We start from the raw sequence: 14,661 nt of genomic DNA, 5'->3' as shown, positions 1-14,661 counted from the left end.
AGCACGCGTCAAGTTCTTGGTTTCTTCTCTGATTCTCTAATGAGCCCAGGAGGCCTCCGACATGCTTCAGATTAACGTCGTACCATACAATCCCGAGTGGCCTGCCCACTTTGAGTTCATTCGGGCTCAACTAGACGATGCACTAGCCGATTTCTTGCCAAAGGAGAAATATGAAATCATTCACGTCGGATCGACCTCTATCCCAGGTTTAGCAGCCAAGCCAATCATCGACCTGGACATCGTTGTGGATGCCGAGGACATTATGGAAGCCACCATGGCCTTGACAGCCAATGGGTACACATACGCATATGAAGCGAATGGGATCGATAGGATGGTCTTTCGATACGACAAACATGCCTTGGACAGCGGTGCATCTAAACCGACTGAAGATGGGACACCCAGACGAGCTGTCTACCTCAACAAGCGGACAGGTGCTGCTTTGCTCAATCACTTGATCGTTCAGAGGACTTTGATGAATGACCCGGAGCTGAGGAAAGAATATGGAGATGTCAAGCTGGAACTGGTCGGTGAACATTCTTCGATCGGCGCATATGGAGGAAAGAAGAATCCTGTCCTGTCGAAGATCCTGGAAAAAGGAGCGACGCCCGAGGAGCTGAGATACATTAGGTCAAAACCAAAGCGCAGGATCGACGAGAAACTTCAGGCTGCTAGAAAGGCTAGGATCGAAGCGGATGAGAAGAGGGTTCTAGCGGATGGGAAGGCCGAGGCTGGTCAGGCTGACGCAACTGCGAGCTGACATCCGAGTCGTTATCACAGGACATTGCTTTTGCATGGTATCTGTTCAAGCGGAGCTGTCTGATCTTGTGGCCAACTCTGCGCAGTCTCTCACAGGAAGACGAGATGGTTGCCCAGCTGTACAGCACATTTTGGGCCGAGGCAGTGGACAGTTCACCGGGCCGCATAGCCGAGTTGTCAAACCTCGGTATGTGGATAAGCAGTTCACCGCCTGTGCCTGGGTCCCAGCTGCCCAGCAAAGTGCCCGTCTTTGCCACTTGTAGACAGATACTGCAGTGTTTCGGCGTGTGGGGAAGATGCAATGACACTTGAGGCTTTGAGCGGTGCTTGACAACGCCACTAATGTTTACGAGCGAAGATAGACTTCAGCAACTACTCAGATATGTCGCTTACAGCGGTCAATAGCCCGAAACGTATCGAAATCTGCGAGTAACAGTGTCGTTCTACTTGACCTACTCAACGTCTCTATCGAAAACACAGCTCAGATCAGTCCACATGCGAACGCATGCGAACGGACGACCCTTCCTCCCGATTCCACACATCTTCTCCGGAGTCCAAGCAATCGCACGAGATACCTTGCCGACCCATGGATCTCAACGGGTCAAAGTTGAGCTCTGAGAGTCAGGGCGACGGAAATGTCAAGCTGTCCCACTGCAACATCAAGGGATCCTCGCGCGTGTTCGGGAATGCCAACCTCCAACATACAACGCTATCCGGGAACGCCCGTGTCAGCGACTCGGCCGATCTGTCACACTGCAAGGTATGCAACAATGCCACTGTGCTGGGTGACGCCTTCCTGAGGCACTGTACTGTTGGACAACATGCCGTGGTGGAAGGTGCAGCCAAGCTGAGCCACTGCAAATTGGGTCAACAGAGCAAGGTCAGAGGCAAGGCAGATGTGAATCATGCCATTTTTGGGGGTTTCGACCATCGTGGAAGGAGAAGCGAGAGTCAGCGGATCGAATTATCCAGGGTGACTCTCTCATCACGGGGGCCTCCATCGTCAATGGCAGCAATATCATCGACTCTGTAATCTGCCATGGAGCCGAGGTCCCTTATTCGAGCCTGAGGAAACAGTGGATCTGTGGAAAGTCATCCTTATCGCCAGCTTCGACAGCAGGGTTTATCGGCAAGAACGACCATCGGTCCGTGGCGCTCTTTGCAGCGGTGCCAACTTAAGTCGGCTGCCTTCTCAGTGGATTCAATGCCTTCTCAGTGGATTCAATCTCTGCTCTTTGGATCCGCCTGCACGACGACGTCAGGAACAATGATGCTGTCTCGCTCGCATCGCATGATGCATCATGTTCGGTTTGCCAAGCATGTATTTGTCAGGATGATCTCGTTCCAACCGGCCTTCCCGGGCAAGGTTTACAAATCATTGTGGCCCCGAAGACTACAAGAATGCTTGCGTTCTGCATGTCAACCGCTTGACGTTGTCGTCATCGCACGTCAAGCAGCAGAACATTCCAGCATGTCTTCCAGCACGCTTGCAGACGCTCTCGCCTCGTTGACCAGCCTGACCACCGCCACCGCACTCGCCACAATCCTGTCGGGCTTGGCAGTGTTATGGATGTCCAGGGAGGCTAAACAACGGTTTTGGTTCAGCTTCTCGAACCTACCAGGTGAGATGAGGAGGAAACAGCAGCTCAAGGTCTCTAGGTCCCCGAGCCGATTCCTTCATGCGAGGGTCCTTCCCCTCACTTTTGGCGAAAGAAACTGGCCAGACCACCAGAGAATGGTTTGACAAGTACGGTCCAACGATACAGTGGCGTTCATTACTGTACACGCCGAACATTCTCACTTGCGACCTTGGCCTGGCTTCTTATGTCCTCTCCCACGACGATGAATTTGGTCGAAGTAAAAGTCATGAGGCGGATTTCAGACGCTTGTTAGGTGATCGCAGCTTGATGACAGTCGACAGGTCTGATCATAAACGCCTGAGAAAGATCATGGCTCCTGCCTTTGGCGTAGGGCCCATGAGCGATCAATGGCCAATCTTCTTGCATCAAGCGAGACGCCTGGTGGACAAGGTTGGACCTGAAGGTAGGCAGATAGGTGCCTCGAGCTTTATGGGCATGTTCACGACGGACGTGATGGGTATGGCTTCTTCTGGTACGAATCTTGGGGCAATGGATGGAGCGCCCAACGAATTGTACACGGCCTGGATGGGAATCCTCCAGACGACGAGATTGAGGGGAGTCTTGTGGCAGATCAAGACAAAGCTTGCGATCCCTGGAACTTGGCTCGTGAGTAGCAGCCGCCCTTTCCAGGCCTGACATCTTTAGCATAGCGAAAGGGTTCTTGGCAAGTCCAAGGACACATTTCAGCGGATCGGTGATGTGATTTTTGAGATCGAACCCAGGCTGATGTTCAGGATATTGTGCAGACTCGAAAGCGGGAACTATTGGGAGAAGGACACGAGGTCACGCGCTCAGACTTCGGGTCAAAGAATGTCATCTCCACCCTGCGTATGTCAGCCCGTTGCACAGCTCTCGCTCAATCGCATAGTGAAGGCCAACATGGCTCAAGACGTCAAAGACAGCAGTCGTATGTCGGACGAAGAGCTGGTTTCGCTGTTGTCCACCTTGGTGCGTGTAGAGTTGTGGCACCTACTGACCGCAGATTCTCGCCTCTACCGTGACGACTACCTCCACCTTGATCTGGTGCCTGTCCCTTCTGGCGACACGTCCCGAAACCCAAGCCAGGCTCCGAGCGGAGGTAATGGACATGGAAGATGAGCCTACGATGTAAGTCTGCTATTAGTGCTTCGCCGACCTTCTAGGAACGATATCAGCAAACTACCTTTTCTCGAAGCATTCGTCAGAGAGCTGTTGCGCTTGAACTCTGCAGCACCAACCATCACCCGACACACTCACAAGACGGTCACCGTCCCATTGTCTACGCCCATCGTCGGCAAAAATGGCAGCCTCATACATGCTGTCACCATTGACAAGGGGACCGACATCAACATCGGTGAGTCTGAGCAGCCAGCATTCACTTATTCCCAGCTGTACCCAGCGTGAATACATCCAAGGAAATATACGGTCCCGATGCAGAGGAATTCCGACCGGAACGATTCATGGACGGCGCTGTCAAGGCAACTGGCTTGCCTTCGATCTGGGGTCAAAGCCTGACATTCTCCGCCGGAACCAGACCCTGCCTGTGGGTTTCTGTGTCATCGCTCTGAAGTTGACCTTTCAGAGGCTTTCGATTTGCCATCATGCAAGTGAAAGCGACGGTTTTTGCATTGCTTCGATCGTTCGAGGTGTCCCAGCCGGAGGGTCAAGAGGTCGTCAGAATGGGCATGTGAGTGGATTGAGAAGCTGAGCTTTGACACGCCAGGATCGCTTCGTCCAAGACCATCGTCAAGGGCACGAACAAGAGCGACATCCCCATCATCTTCAAGCCGTTGTCGAGCTAGACATACATGGATTATACATGGGGTGTTGACCCGTCTCGAGATGAAGATGAATCTATACTGCCGACTTTGCTCTTAATGCCAGTGAAATGTCCGTTGTGCGCTGTATGAGACCTTGCAGTATGCCTTCGGTGATGGATCTCCATATCTTGGCCGATGCTGTCTCGTTGTACCGATCGAGTAGGGGAAAGGTGGATACACCGGCATGTCCGTTGAATTCTATTAATCGTGGAGCTCCATTGGCCTCTGCTCCTGGTAAATCGCCTTTGGAGACCGCGTCCAATAGCCTGATCAGTACAGTGTCTATGGGCACTCTGCCCAGGAACTCTAGCCCATTCTGTCTGGCCATGTCTTCTCCGCCTCCTCGTCCGAAAGTGTCGCTGATTTCCCCGCAGCAGGAACAAGCATAGCCGGCCATATTCTCGACGAGACCGAGGACCGGTAGAGACAGTTTGCGGGTGAAGGAGAGGGATTTGATGGTGTCGTTAAGGGCAGTAGTCTGAGGTGTTGTGATGAGGATCGAACTGGGCGTTGTAGGGTTCTCGGAGGTAGGTGTGAACAGAGGGTGTAGATGTGTCATGAGGGAGATGTGCTCGTCAGATGTTCCTGCAGCGCATGAGCTTGGGAAAAAGGAATGTAACCCACCAGGCGGAGTGTCAACCACTAGGTAGTCCAGATCTCCCCAGCGGACTTCTGACAGGAATTGCCGGATCATTCCGTCCTTCTTTGGCCCTCGCCATACCACACTGTCGCCTCTATCTTTTAACAAGAATCCAATGCTCATACATCCGAGCCGGCGTTCTTGGTCCACATAGACCGGTACCCAGCCAGCCGAGGACTGATGAACAGAGGCTTCGGGTGTGTCGAGACCGACCATCCGGGGTATGGACGGTCCAGTCAGATCGAGGTCTAAGAGTCCGACCCTTGTGTTTGGCGATGTGTTCAGCAATGAGAGGGCGAGCTGCACTGCTGATGATGATTTGCCTACACCTCCTTTTCCAGATAGGACGATGATGATGTTCTTGACAGATTTGAGCCTGCGAGAGACAGCCGTGTCGAGAGGATCTGACATCTTGACAGCGTTAGATCCTCGTATGACCGCTGTCGAGACAGATGACTGCAGTGTTGAACATCCAAGATTTCTAAGCAGACCCGAAGAGTGGAGGTGAAATAGGCTCAAGTGGTTGAGCGCCTATTTTGTGGTCGCGGGTTCACTGCTAATTTCGAGCGACCGCGTTTCAACATGACTGCTTGATTGCTATACACTCTTACATATCGCAGAAGATGTCTGTCGGACAGATCGAGCCTGGACAAGCGGTCTATGCTCAGGACGAGGTGAGAAATCGCGCCAGCGAAACTCTTGAGGAAGCTCACGACGCTCTCAGAATGGTCGACCGTTCATCATTGTCCGGTAGGTCGAGGCGCCGTGGGTTTGATGGGTGAGCTTACCCCAAGCAGCGAGCAGGGCAAGAAGGTCAGAACGCACGGCTTGGAGGCTATAAGGGTGAGCTCGATGTTTTAGCTGGGCCAAGCTCACACCGCATCAGAGTCATATCCTCGCCGCGAGAGCTGGTCAGTGGGCAAGTCCAAGTTTAAGACATTGACATTTGACAGTTACGAACATTATCAAAACATCCCTTGGGCCGAGAGGTGAGAGGGGCGAGAGGGAGTCGCGTCTGACCCTTCAGGCCTGGACAAGATCCTCATTTCGCCGGATGGAGATATCACCGTCACAAATGACGGAGCTACGATTTTAGGGCAGATGGAGGTCGAGCACCAGATTGCAAAATTATTAGTGCAGGTCAGCTTCCCTCTGTCAGTCCTGGGAAAACGAGCTCATCTCCCACTCAGGTGTCAAAGTCGCAGGATGATGAGATTGGAGATGGAACCACGGGAGTCGTCGGTGAGTATGCCTCGCCGTGTACCGTCTCACCTGTACCAGTGTTGGCCGGTGCCTTGCTGTCATCCGCTTTGACCCTGCTTGATCGTGGGATCCACCCTATTCGGATAGCGGACGGATACGAAAAGGCGTGTGAGATTGCCATTCAGGAGCTGGATCGAGTTGCAGACACTGTGAGTGGAGCAAGGGGAAGCAAATGCTGATACCACGACGCAGATCGAATTCTCCAAGGACGACATTAGCAATCTGCTCAAGACTGCAAAGACGTCTCTCGGTAGCAAAATGTGAGTCAACGCCGCAGTACACGCTGACGGCACCTCAGTGTCTCGATAGCGCACGACAAGTTTGCCAATATTGCGGTTGACGCTGTCCTCTCCGTCGCTGATCTCGCTCGTCGAGATGTCGATTTTGAGCTCATCAAGGTGGATGGCAAAGTCGGAGGTGCTCTGGAAGATACGTCTTTGGTCAAGGGAGTGGTCGTGGATAAGGACATGTCACATCCTCAGATGCCGACCACTGTCCGCGATGCCAAATTGGCCATCTTGACGTGCCCATTCGAACCGCCCAGACCAAAGACAAAGCACAAGTTGGATATAGAGAGTGTGGAAGAGTACAAAAAGCTCAGAGAGTATGAAAAGGAAAAGTTTTTGGAGATGATCAAGAGGTGAGCCAGGACACGAGACGTCGCTGACACTGAACACAGGGTCAAGGACACTGGCGCCAACCTTGTCATCTGTCAATGGGGCTTTGACGATGAGGCGAACCATTTGTTGATGCAGAATGACCTGCCTGCGGTGCGATGGGTCGGTGGACCAGAGATCGAGGTGGGTTCGGACAAGTACATACTTGCTGATCACTGCCAGCTCATTGCGATCGCCACCAACGGTCGCATTGTCCCACGCTTTGAGGACTTGACTGCTGAAAAATTGGGCAAGGCGGGTCTCGTCAGGGAAATGACGTTTGGGACGACTCGAGAAAAGATGCTGGTCATTGAGGAGTGCGCCAATACTCGGGCCGTGACTATCTTTGTTAGAGGTAGCAACAAGATGGTGAGAGAGGGAACGGCAACAGTCAATTGACCGCGCTCTAGATTATTGACGAGGCGAAACGAGCCCTGCATGACGCGCTGTGTGTGGTCCGAAACTTGGTCAGGGATAACCGAGTGGTGTACGGAGGTGGAGCTGCGGAGATCTGTGCATCGATTGCAGTGTCCAAGAGGGCAGACGAGGTCAGCAGCTCTTGTGAACACCCTATTCTGACGCTTTACAGATCCCTTCGATTGAGCAATACGCCATGAGAGCGTTCGCGACTGCCCTCGATGCGGTTCCCCTTGCACTCGCGGAGAACAGTGGTCTGTCTCCGATCGATACATTGGCAGATGTCAAGAGTCGACAGGTGACGGAGAGCAATCCTAGATTGGGTATCGACTGTCTGCAAACCGGTGTCAATGGTGAGTCTTCAGAAAGGGGAGCAATGCTAATTTGTAGACATGAAGGAGCAACACGTCTACGACCCTTTGATTTCCAAACGACAACAGTTCCTGCTCGCCACACAAGTGGTCAGGATGATTCTCCGAGTAGACGATGTGATTGATGCCAGTCTATTCGCGGATGGAGCATAGAGAAACCAATTTTGTATGCATATTTTTCCCCCGCCCCCACAACCGCCGAGTAGCGCCGAAAAGCGGATTTCATGGATGGAGGAGTTGTGGTTCGGATGCCCCGGGCCGGAGCAGGTCGGGATGGTTGTGGGGGTTGTATGGGTTGTATGGATACACTGGAGGTCCGTCTGAAGAGCACAGAGCACGTACAGGAAGCAAAGACTTTGTTACCTCGATTCATTTTGTAGACATTCCAAAACAGTCTCTACTTTGAACGACCTTGACCCGCCGGCTCGGAGCATTTGTCTTTACCGAGATACGCACGAATACCTCGCAAACGATTCAAACACCTACCAAGAAAGCTCGATCGGAATCATCGCCTGTTCAAAACAAACCCAGTGCCTTACCTCACACTATGGCGACCGAACAAGAAGCTCCTTCCACCGACCTCATCACTCTCACCCGTCACATTCTCGCCCAACAACAAGCTTTGGGCGAGAAGGCCTCGGGGGAGTTGACCCTGCTCCTGATTGGTATCCAGGTGAGAGGGAGATGGGTTTCTAGGCTGAACTCCCAGGTCACCTCGAAATACATTGCCTCCCAGGTCCGAAAGGCCAGGTTGATCAACTTGGTCGGTCTGGCCGGAGACTCCAATGCCAGTGGAGAGGAGCAGAAAAAATTGGATGTCTTGTCCAATGATATCATGGTGAACGCTCTGAGGGCATCAGGGCAGTGCAGGTGGGTCATCGAAAGCTCGAAATCGATCACTGATAATCGTCCCAGCGTCATGGTGTCTGAGGAAGTGGAAGATGCCATCGTTGTTACTGGCAGAAGCAAAGGCACATAGTGAGGACATTTTCCACAGCATGGTGACTGACACGGGCTCAGCTGTGTCGTTTTTGATCCTCTTGATGGATCGAGCAATATCGATGCTGGTGTCAATGTAGGAACGATCTTTGGTATTTACAAAGTGGTCAGTTGCGGAGCGTTCTGCCGGCGATGATGAGTCCTACTGACTACCACAGGCGCCGGGGTCAAAAGGCAGCGTCGAAGACGTGCTTCGCCCAGGAAAGGAAATGGTCGCTGCGGGATACACCATGTAGGTCGCCCAGGTGACTTTAGGATGCTGACACCATGGCTAGGTACGGTTCATCCTGCAACTTGGTCTTGACAACTGGTCAAGGCGTCGACGGATTCACGCTGGATGAGGTGGGCCCCATGATTAGTTTGAGATGTCTAACACAGGCAGTCACTCGGAGAGTTCATCTTGACCCATCCCAACATCAAGATCCCTTCCCGAGGCAAGATTTACTCGTTCAACGAAGGCAACAGCTTGTTCTTCCACGAGCCGACCCTCAAATACCTCGAGTCGATCAAGTACCCCAAAAACAATAAGCCTTATTCCGCTAGATACATTGGCTCCATGGTTGCAGACGTTCACAGGACGTTGCTGTACGGTGGGATCTTTGGATATCCAGGGGACAAGAAGAACAAGGATGGTGAGTGCCATGGGGACACGCGAGGGCGCTAACAGTCAGGCAAGCTGAGAATGCTCTACGAATCGTTCCCAATGGCGTTCTTGACGGAACAGGTGGGTGGAGGGGGGGTTTTGGGGGGGCAAGATCGCTGACGTCTTTGACCAGGCAGGAGGTGTTGCCACCACAGGTTCCCGCCGAATCCTCGACGTCTCTCCAACGCACATCCACGGTCGATGTCCCGTCTTTCTTGGCAGTAAGGAGGATGTCGAGGATCTGCAAAAGTTTTACAACGCATGGGAAGGCGAGAACGGTGAAAAGGTCTGGTGATATGTACTCTAGAGGGGGACCGGTTTGTCACACTCATGCATTGGTCACCACCTTTAGAGGTCATCCATGTCATCATCGTCGACATCATTGTCCTGGATCATCTGAGCGATCTCTCTATCCCGCTCCCGAGTCTCGGCGGCGTTGTCAAGTTCTGTTGTCTATCAGCAAAGGATTTGAGACACCCCACGCTCACCCTTCCGATGAGCATTTGGAGGGTACCTCATCGCCCTGACCGTCTCATTGTATAGTCCGGTCAAGTGCTCCACTCGTCGATTGAACTGCTTGGCCGGTTCCTCCGTCTCGTACATGTCCCTGGCGACTCGAGATTGCATGTATCCCTCGACGTGATCGATCGTGGCATCAATGACTCCGTCTTTGATGGCTTTGGCGACGATATACTCTGTGTCTTCCTCGGAATCCAGGTGAAGCTTGATACAGACGTCGGCGAGAGATATGCGCGAGTAAGCCAGAGTGATGGTTCGGAGGGCAGTCTTGATGACAAAGTGTCGCAGTCGGAGGATCAAAAAGTGGGTTGAATCGGCCAGAAAAGTAGCCTCGTGTTCCTTGAATGCTTTTTGAAAGGCTGTGACATCGCCCACTCGAACGGCTGGAGAATCAGGAGACGTAGAGGTGGAGCTTCGACTCACCCTGGACGATCTGGAAGTACGGGACGAGGGCGTCGCGCAAGACAGGTTTGCGGAACATGGAACGCTCAGGAATGACACCGGTGAGGAGTACCACCACGATGAAGTATTTGTGGATCTGGAACAAGTGAGCAGTGTTTGGGAGGGATGACTCACGATCTGGACAAAGCCAGGTGCAACGTCGTCTTTAGGAGCGCGTCTGATGGCCGTCTGAAAGTATTCTCTGGCCTTTGTGTAGTTGAGCTGGATAGCTCTCAATCGACCGGCGTAGAACAGCCATCTGACAGATTGAGCTTGGTTGACTTGACCTTGGAACGTCGACTTTGCGATTAGCTTGTCGGCCTGGTCGTATTGCTTATCGGCGAGGTAAGATCGGAGGAGTAGGTTGATGACAGTGACTTCGAGGGTCTCGTCTTTTCGCAAAGAGGCGGTCTGACGAGCGGCGAGCAGTGTCCTGGAAAGGGAGTGAGTAAAGGGATGGAGAAGGGACACGGTAGCTGACGATCTGAGGTCGGACAATTTGCCTTGAAGCTCGTACACTCGCGCGAGGTAAAAGTAAGCCTTTGCAGCGAGCTGATCCAAGCTGCGCTTGTTGGCCTTGTTGATGAGCTCGATCGTGTCGAGGGCGAATTGCTGGGCCTGGTGGGGTCAGCGTTCCTGACCTGAGTGGGGTTTATGGCGAACCTCGTCAATGTGCTTTGCGTCGATCGCCTTGAGGAGGAGCAAGAGCCGCAGATAGACTGTTCCTTCCACTACCAAGTCGCCCGAGGCGTCCGTTGGAGGTGAAAACTTTTTGGGTTGCACGGCTTTGGGAGGTTCAGATGAGTCTGTCTTTGATACATCTTTTAGCGCGGCATCGACGTCCATCTCAGTGTCGGCTCCGGCTGAGTCGAGCTCGGGCGCGGACTCATCAGGGAGTGACTGGAAGACGGCGGACGCGATCAGCGATTGGCCCGTCTTGGCTGTAGTTGAGGCTCAGTATGGGGGTTCAGCGGGAGACACTCACATCCTGATGGATAAGCTTTCTCCAATACCGTCCGGAGAACCTTTTTTGACGTCTTCTTTCTCGTCGTGGTGAGGGTTCGCAGGACTCGGATGACGAAGCGTGGCTCCATGTTGGTCACCCCGCGAGCGATGAGTGTGAGATGGTGAAGGACCTCTGAGGAGAGGGTCAGCATGAACAGGCTGGTGATGCTGACTAAAGGGCAGCCCCTCAGTGACAACTCACCATCCTCAGGCGTAATCTTTGGCACCACCTTGACTTCACTCTCAACATCCCCCTTATGCTCCTCCGTCGCCCCGTTTGTCGCTTTGCTGTCTTTCCCAGGTGCAGACGACATGGCGGATGATGAAGAGAAGAGCAATGGATGAATGGACTCGAGACGCGCGGACGATGAAAGTTGTGGCACCTTTTTTTTTAATGCATGGATGGATGGATTCACATTCACTACAGCTCCTCCTTGATTCGGTCAGTCGCCTTGGCACCTTGGGCTTCCATCATGCTGATGAACGCCTTGACATCTTCCATCTTCTCCCCGGCAATGTCGCTCGCAGCATCTGCGATCTCTTCGACCTTTTTCTCAGCGAATGAGGAGAGAATGTTTGCCTTGATTTTCAGCTCGTCAATCTTGGTAGGAGCGAGGGCGGGGGACTGGAGCAGCCCAGCGATTCTGGAACACGTCAGGTGTGTGTCACATGGGCCAATCACCCACCTCGCCTGCTCCTTGGTCAACCAGGACTCTCCCTTGTCCATGATTCGTTCCATGGCTTTAAGGTAGTAGCTGGCCGAGGTGCTGACAGAGGAGCCGAGTTCGGCCAATGATTTCTTGGTCTCTGCGACAATGTCAGAGCGAGAAGGTAGATCGGCGGTGAAAAAGTTGGATGCGAGTTTGTCAAGTGTCAAGACTTTGCCAGCTTTGGCAGAAAGGGAACCTCCAGCGGTCCGATATGTGCCACAGTTTTCGTTGAGGAACTGGTGTGAGAAATGTCAATCGAAGTGTGGCTCACCTCGATGAACTGTTCCTCTGTCCTTCCCGAGCTGTACGCGACGGGTTCCTTTCCACCTTTGGGGAAGAACTTGATCGTGGGGAAGGACTGGACGCCGTATTGCGAAGCGATGGGTCGGTTGGCCTCGTCATCCGCGTTCATCTGCGCGACGACAACAGAGGGCTCCGAAGCGAACGCTCGAGCGACGGACTCGTAAGCGGGTTTGAGGTTCTGGAGAGTCAGGGGGAGAGGGTTGTCGTTTGAAGCTCACTTTGCAGTGTCCACACTGGGCGGCGTCAGTGGATCGAGAACACTGTGTAGACTCACCCAAGGCGCTGTGAAAGCGACGAGGACATCTTTGCTGTCGTTGAGAGCAATGTCGTTAAAGTTGGAGTAATCGAGTTCGACAGCGGCAGGAGGGGGTGGAGGCTTGATGTTGGATTTTACGCCAGATTCCCGGGAAACGCTGAGTGGATCAGCGTGGAGCGGGAGATGGAGGCACACACACTCACAAAGACGCCAAAGAGTCCAAGTCTCGTCCACCAGAGTAGTCTTGAGGCTCAAGCGAGCCAGCGGGAAACCATTTGAGAGCTGGGCGTTAGGTTGAGGAGGTGTCTTTTGGCGCTCACTTGGGAAACCAGTCACGCCGAATCTATTTCCGAGCTCTTTACCCACACCATCGGCATCGGTCTTGGCAATCACGACTTTGTCCTGAGAAGGGAGTCAGCTAGGGGCGTACCGCGTGGGCGGGGGATGGCAAGCTGACAGATGGGAAGGCGTCTGCAAGCTGTTCGTATGTAGGGGCAACTGTGGCTTTGTCAGCGATGATGGGTGGTGGGGTTACTCACGATTCTTGCAATGTCCACACCAACTGGTTGTTTGTCAGCAGGAGGTGCGTGGGAGGGATGAGGCATGCTCACGGAGCAAAGCTGTGTGTGGGGTCAGCAGGGAGAACAACGGGAGAGTCGAAACTTACAACTCGACCAAAGCAGGTTTGCTCCCACCGATGATCTGGGTGGTCAGCATGAGTCAGCGCGACTGGGTCTCACATTTTCAAAGTTTTTGGAGTCGAGGTCGACAACTTTGCTGGCCAGAGCCAAGCTCAGGAGGGATAGGGCGGAGAATGTAGCGGAAACGAATCTCATGGTGCTCGAGGAGAGATGCAGAAGTGTGCTGTTAGAGCTGGGACATGGGCTGCTGCCGTTGTGACGTGGAGCCCGCCGCAGAGAGGACGACGGAATCAAATTGGTACATGCATCCTTTCATGCGGATCCACCTTTGACTTTTGCTCCGAGTCCAAGTGTGAACAAGTGTGAAGACGTAGCATGTATGAGATGGCATAGTAGCTCTGCATCGTCCTTCGCGACCTCATTCACAACTCCTCACAAAGCCCGCCCACCCTGACCCAAGCTGACGTCCCTCCCCACTCACACCTGATGCCCGTTCCTGACCGCACCGTCGGTCTGCCCATCCACCTCCTGTACCCCATCATATCCTCTGTCCTGCTCGCTGTCGCCTCGTTCTCCAGCGCCGACAGCGTGTGGTATGTCAGTGCCAACACGCCGACGGAAACGGTGAGTGTGGTGTCCTCGAGATTGTAGCTGAGGACGATAAAGATCCGCTTCGCAGCTCAGAATTAGTGAGGTCAGTGGGTTGGTTTCGCTGATGCATCTAGCTGCGGATACAACGTGTCCAATCTGCAGATCACTGACAAGCTCGGATGCATCTATCGTGGGTGGCAATACCAGATACCTGATGGGTACTTTGGATTTGATCTGCCTACCGACATTTCGAAAAACTTTTCCAAGGTTGTCGTGACGAGCGTGGTCGGTGAGGCGGCAATGTTTCATCGTACGAGGGCTGATATATTCGGGCTAAGCGTTTGCGCTCGTCGTGGTCGCTGGCGTTCACCACGCCTACTTTATTCGATATAGCTTCAGGAAGATGCCAGAGCCAAACAAGGACAAGTTGTGGTCGCTGGCTCAACTCCACTTTGTCTCCATCGTCGTCGTGTTCTTGTAAGTGGCGGTGGCGTAACGTTTATAAATTGGATTGAAGTGTGTCTCAGATTCACTTGGATCGCGTTCATCGCTCAAGCTACAATTATTGGCAATTCCGTCGGTGGCGATCCTCAGCGGAGTGCGGTGGCCATATACTGGGGTCAAAGTACGTGGTTGGTGCTGGCAGCGGCGATACTGCACACGGGTTGGGGGTATGAGGCGGTGAGGTGGAGAGCGGCGATGTTGAAGTGAGTGCAAGGCGTCACAAGGCGGTCAGGCTTTGTGACGGCTTCGTACACTTTGAGGTGGTAGCTTCTTGGTCGTGGCAGTTGTATCCTGCGTCATTGTCCACCTCGACGCCAGCTATCCACAATGTAATGATGTCTTATTGCCACTGGAATCCAAGATGCCTCCAGACTTTCAGGCACGGTGCTACGTTCGAGGGTGCTGCGAAAAGTTTTCATCAGAAGAAGCGTCGACATCGTTCGCATCACGTCACGACGAGGGGGACGCTAGCACACTCGAGCTGCCAAGCAATTGAGACATTGATAG

General features: G+C 53.2%; 9 protein-coding genes across 9 annotated transcripts; 6 read left to right on the top strand and 3 right to left on the bottom strand.

Annotated features, from left to right (window-relative positions):
- Window position 1: 1 nt before the first annotated feature.
- Window positions 2–1,093, top strand: BD324DRAFT_473246 (GrpB protein-domain-containing protein). Its single transcript, XM_022012885.1, has one exon. The coding sequence runs from the start codon at window positions 62–64 to the stop codon at window positions 755–757; it is 696 nt and encodes a 231-aa protein (XP_021870924.1). The 5' UTR covers window positions 2–61; the 3' UTR covers window positions 758–1,093.
- A 15-nt stretch (window positions 1,094–1,108) lies between these two features.
- On the top strand, window positions 1,109–2,171 carry BD324DRAFT_627456 (hypothetical protein). The gene has a single exon (XM_022015999.1). It carries the CDS (start codon window positions 1,262–1,264, stop codon window positions 1,787–1,789), a length of 528 nt encoding a protein of 175 aa, XP_021870923.1. The 5' UTR covers window positions 1,109–1,261; the 3' UTR covers window positions 1,790–2,171.
- Window positions 2,172–2,227: 56 nt separating this feature from the next.
- Window positions 2,228–4,177, top strand: BD324DRAFT_651333 (cytochrome P450; the record flags this gene model as incomplete). Its single annotated transcript, XM_022018316.1, has 10 exons — window positions 2,228–2,378; window positions 2,416–3,002; window positions 3,042–3,095; window positions 3,131–3,224; window positions 3,265–3,344; window positions 3,379–3,503; window positions 3,539–3,729; window positions 3,765–3,918; window positions 3,958–4,062; window positions 4,099–4,177. 10 exons carry the CDS (start codon window positions 2,228–2,230, stop codon window positions 4,175–4,177), a joined length of 1,620 nt encoding a protein of 539 aa, XP_021870922.1.
- Window positions 4,178–4,448: 271 nt separating this feature from the next.
- Window positions 4,449–5,246, bottom strand: BD324DRAFT_564755 (P-loop containing nucleoside triphosphate hydrolase protein; the record flags this gene model as incomplete). The annotated part of the gene is made up of 2 exons (XM_022013031.1): window positions 4,449–4,780; window positions 4,820–5,246. Coding segments are annotated over 2 exons (759 nt in total), but the record flags the coding sequence as incomplete, so codon positions are not given.
- A 47-nt stretch (window positions 5,247–5,293) lies between these two features.
- On the top strand, window positions 5,294–7,857 carry BD324DRAFT_627444 (putative T-complex protein 1 epsilon subunit). The gene is made up of 15 exons (XM_022015998.1): window positions 5,294–5,509; window positions 5,560–5,585; window positions 5,633–5,678; window positions 5,722–5,746; window positions 5,789–5,824; window positions 5,863–5,975; window positions 6,026–6,077; window positions 6,117–6,247; window positions 6,291–6,358; window positions 6,397–6,738; window positions 6,778–6,898; window positions 6,938–7,123; window positions 7,165–7,302; window positions 7,344–7,524; window positions 7,562–7,857. The coding sequence occupies exons 1-15, from the start codon at window positions 5,459–5,461 to the stop codon at window positions 7,693–7,695; spliced, it is 1,650 nt and encodes a 549-aa protein (XP_021870920.1). The 5' UTR covers window positions 5,294–5,458; the 3' UTR covers window positions 7,696–7,857.
- On the top strand, window positions 7,858–9,510 carry BD324DRAFT_627436 (putative fructose-bisphosphatase). Its single transcript, XM_022015997.1, has 9 exons — window positions 7,858–8,215; window positions 8,252–8,412; window positions 8,458–8,520; window positions 8,563–8,647; window positions 8,700–8,773; window positions 8,817–8,883; window positions 8,924–9,173; window positions 9,213–9,265; window positions 9,318–9,510. The coding sequence occupies exons 1-9, from the start codon at window positions 8,090–8,092 to the stop codon at window positions 9,477–9,479; spliced, it is 1,041 nt and encodes a 346-aa protein (XP_021870919.1). The 5' UTR covers window positions 7,858–8,089; the 3' UTR covers window positions 9,480–9,510.
- On the bottom strand, window positions 9,511–11,503 carry BD324DRAFT_627423 (putative 26S proteasome regulatory subunit). The gene is made up of 8 exons (XM_022015996.1): window positions 11,352–11,503; window positions 11,130–11,282; window positions 10,808–11,085; window positions 10,626–10,762; window positions 10,280–10,577; window positions 10,127–10,241; window positions 9,673–10,086; window positions 9,511–9,630 (listed from the first exon to the last, which is right to left on the bottom strand). The coding sequence occupies exons 1-8, from the start codon at window positions 11,461–11,463 to the stop codon at window positions 9,533–9,535; spliced, it is 1,605 nt and encodes a 534-aa protein (XP_021870918.1). The 5' UTR covers window positions 11,464–11,503; the 3' UTR covers window positions 9,511–9,532.
- Window positions 11,504–11,523: 20 nt separating this feature from the next.
- BD324DRAFT_627414 (disulfide-isomerase precursor) lies at window positions 11,524–13,483 on the bottom strand. Its single transcript, XM_022015995.1, has 12 exons — window positions 13,159–13,483; window positions 13,086–13,120; window positions 13,030–13,038; window positions 12,958–12,980; window positions 12,876–12,916; window positions 12,739–12,820; window positions 12,622–12,700; window positions 12,437–12,575; window positions 12,381–12,395; window positions 12,131–12,340; window positions 11,836–12,095; window positions 11,524–11,793 (listed from the first exon to the last, which is right to left on the bottom strand). Exons 1-12 carry the CDS (start codon window positions 13,252–13,254, stop codon window positions 11,571–11,573), a joined length of 1,212 nt encoding a protein of 403 aa, XP_021870917.1. The 5' UTR covers window positions 13,255–13,483; the 3' UTR covers window positions 11,524–11,570.
- Window positions 13,444–14,639, top strand: BD324DRAFT_473117 (hypothetical protein). The gene is made up of 5 exons (XM_022012882.1): window positions 13,444–13,683; window positions 13,726–13,748; window positions 13,785–13,939; window positions 13,989–14,127; window positions 14,178–14,639. Exons 1-5 carry the CDS (start codon window positions 13,546–13,548, stop codon window positions 14,359–14,361), a joined length of 639 nt encoding a protein of 212 aa, XP_021870916.1. The 5' UTR covers window positions 13,444–13,545; the 3' UTR covers window positions 14,362–14,639.
- Window positions 14,640–14,661: the final 22 nt, after the last annotated feature.

The sequence above is a fragment of the Kockovaella imperatae genome (assembly GCF_002102565.1).
Source record: "Kockovaella imperatae strain NRRL Y-17943 chromosome Unknown BD324scaffold_7, whole genome shotgun sequence".
NCBI classification, from domain to species: Eukaryota; Fungi; Basidiomycota; class Tremellomycetes; order Tremellales; family Cuniculitremaceae; genus Kockovaella; species Kockovaella imperatae.
This window is presented reverse-complemented; position numbering and strand designations above follow the sequence as displayed.

What these genes read in the sequence shown, in the direction of transcription:
- BD324DRAFT_473246 (XM_022012885.1), top strand. Translation starts at nt 62, where the DNA reads ATGCTTCAGATTAACGTCGTACCATACAATCCCGAGTGGCCTGCCCAC.
- BD324DRAFT_627444 (XM_022015998.1), top strand. Translation starts at nt 5,459, where the DNA reads ATGTCTGTCGGACAGATCGAGCCTGGACAAGCGGTCTATGCTCAGGAC. An exon ending in ACGGCTTGGAGGCTATAAGG is followed by an intron (nt 5,679 to 5,721) that starts GTGAGCTCGATG and finishes ACACCGCATCAG; the next exon opens with AGTCATATCCTCGCCGCGAG. An exon ending in TGGATCGAGTTGCAGACACT is followed by an intron (nt 6,248 to 6,290) that starts GTGAGTGGAGCA and finishes ACCACGACGCAG; the next exon opens with ATCGAATTCTCCAAGGACGA.
- BD324DRAFT_627456 (XM_022015999.1), top strand. Translation starts at nt 1,262, where the DNA reads ATGCGAACGGACGACCCTTCCTCCCGATTCCACACATCTTCTCCGGAG.
- BD324DRAFT_627436 (XM_022015997.1), top strand. Translation starts at nt 8,090, where the DNA reads ATGGCGACCGAACAAGAAGCTCCTTCCACCGACCTCATCACTCTCACC. An exon ending in AGGGCATCAGGGCAGTGCAG is followed by an intron (nt 8,413 to 8,457) that starts GTGGGTCATCGA and finishes TAATCGTCCCAG; the next exon opens with CGTCATGGTGTCTGAGGAAG. An exon ending in GTCGCTGCGGGATACACCAT is followed by an intron (nt 8,774 to 8,816) that starts GTAGGTCGCCCA and finishes CACCATGGCTAG; the next exon opens with GTACGGTTCATCCTGCAACT.
- BD324DRAFT_627423 (XM_022015996.1), bottom strand. Translation starts at nt 11,463, where the DNA reads ATGTCGTCTGCACCTGGGAAAGACAGCAAAGCGACAAACGGGGCGACG. An exon ending in ACGCAAAGCACATTGACGAG is followed by an intron (nt 10,763 to 10,807) that starts GTTCGCCATAAA and finishes TGACCCCACCAG; the next exon opens with GCCCAGCAATTCGCCCTCGA. An exon ending in GTACTTCCAGATCGTCCAGG is followed by an intron (nt 10,087 to 10,126) that starts GTGAGTCGAAGC and finishes CTGATTCTCCAG; the next exon opens with CCGTTCGAGTGGGCGATGTC.
- BD324DRAFT_627414 (XM_022015995.1), bottom strand. Translation starts at nt 13,254, where the DNA reads ATGAGATTCGTTTCCGCTACATTCTCCGCCCTATCCCTCCTGAGCTTG. An exon ending in GTGTGGACATTGCAAGAATC is followed by an intron (nt 12,917 to 12,957) that starts GTGAGTAACCCC and finishes ACAAAGCCACAG; the next exon opens with TTGCCCCTACATACGAACAG. An exon ending in TTGCAGACGCCTTCCCATCT is followed by an intron (nt 12,821 to 12,875) that starts GTCAGCTTGCCA and finishes CTCCCTTCTCAG; the next exon opens with GACAAAGTCGTGATTGCCAA.
- BD324DRAFT_473117 (XM_022012882.1), top strand. Translation starts at nt 13,546, where the DNA reads ATGCCCGTTCCTGACCGCACCGTCGGTCTGCCCATCCACCTCCTGTAC. An exon ending in TGTCGTGACGAGCGTGGTCG is followed by an intron (nt 13,940 to 13,988) that starts GTGAGGCGGCAA and finishes ATTCGGGCTAAG; the next exon opens with CGTTTGCGCTCGTCGTGGTC. An exon ending in TCCATCGTCGTCGTGTTCTT is followed by an intron (nt 14,128 to 14,177) that starts GTAAGTGGCGGT and finishes AGTGTGTCTCAG; the next exon opens with ATTCACTTGGATCGCGTTCA.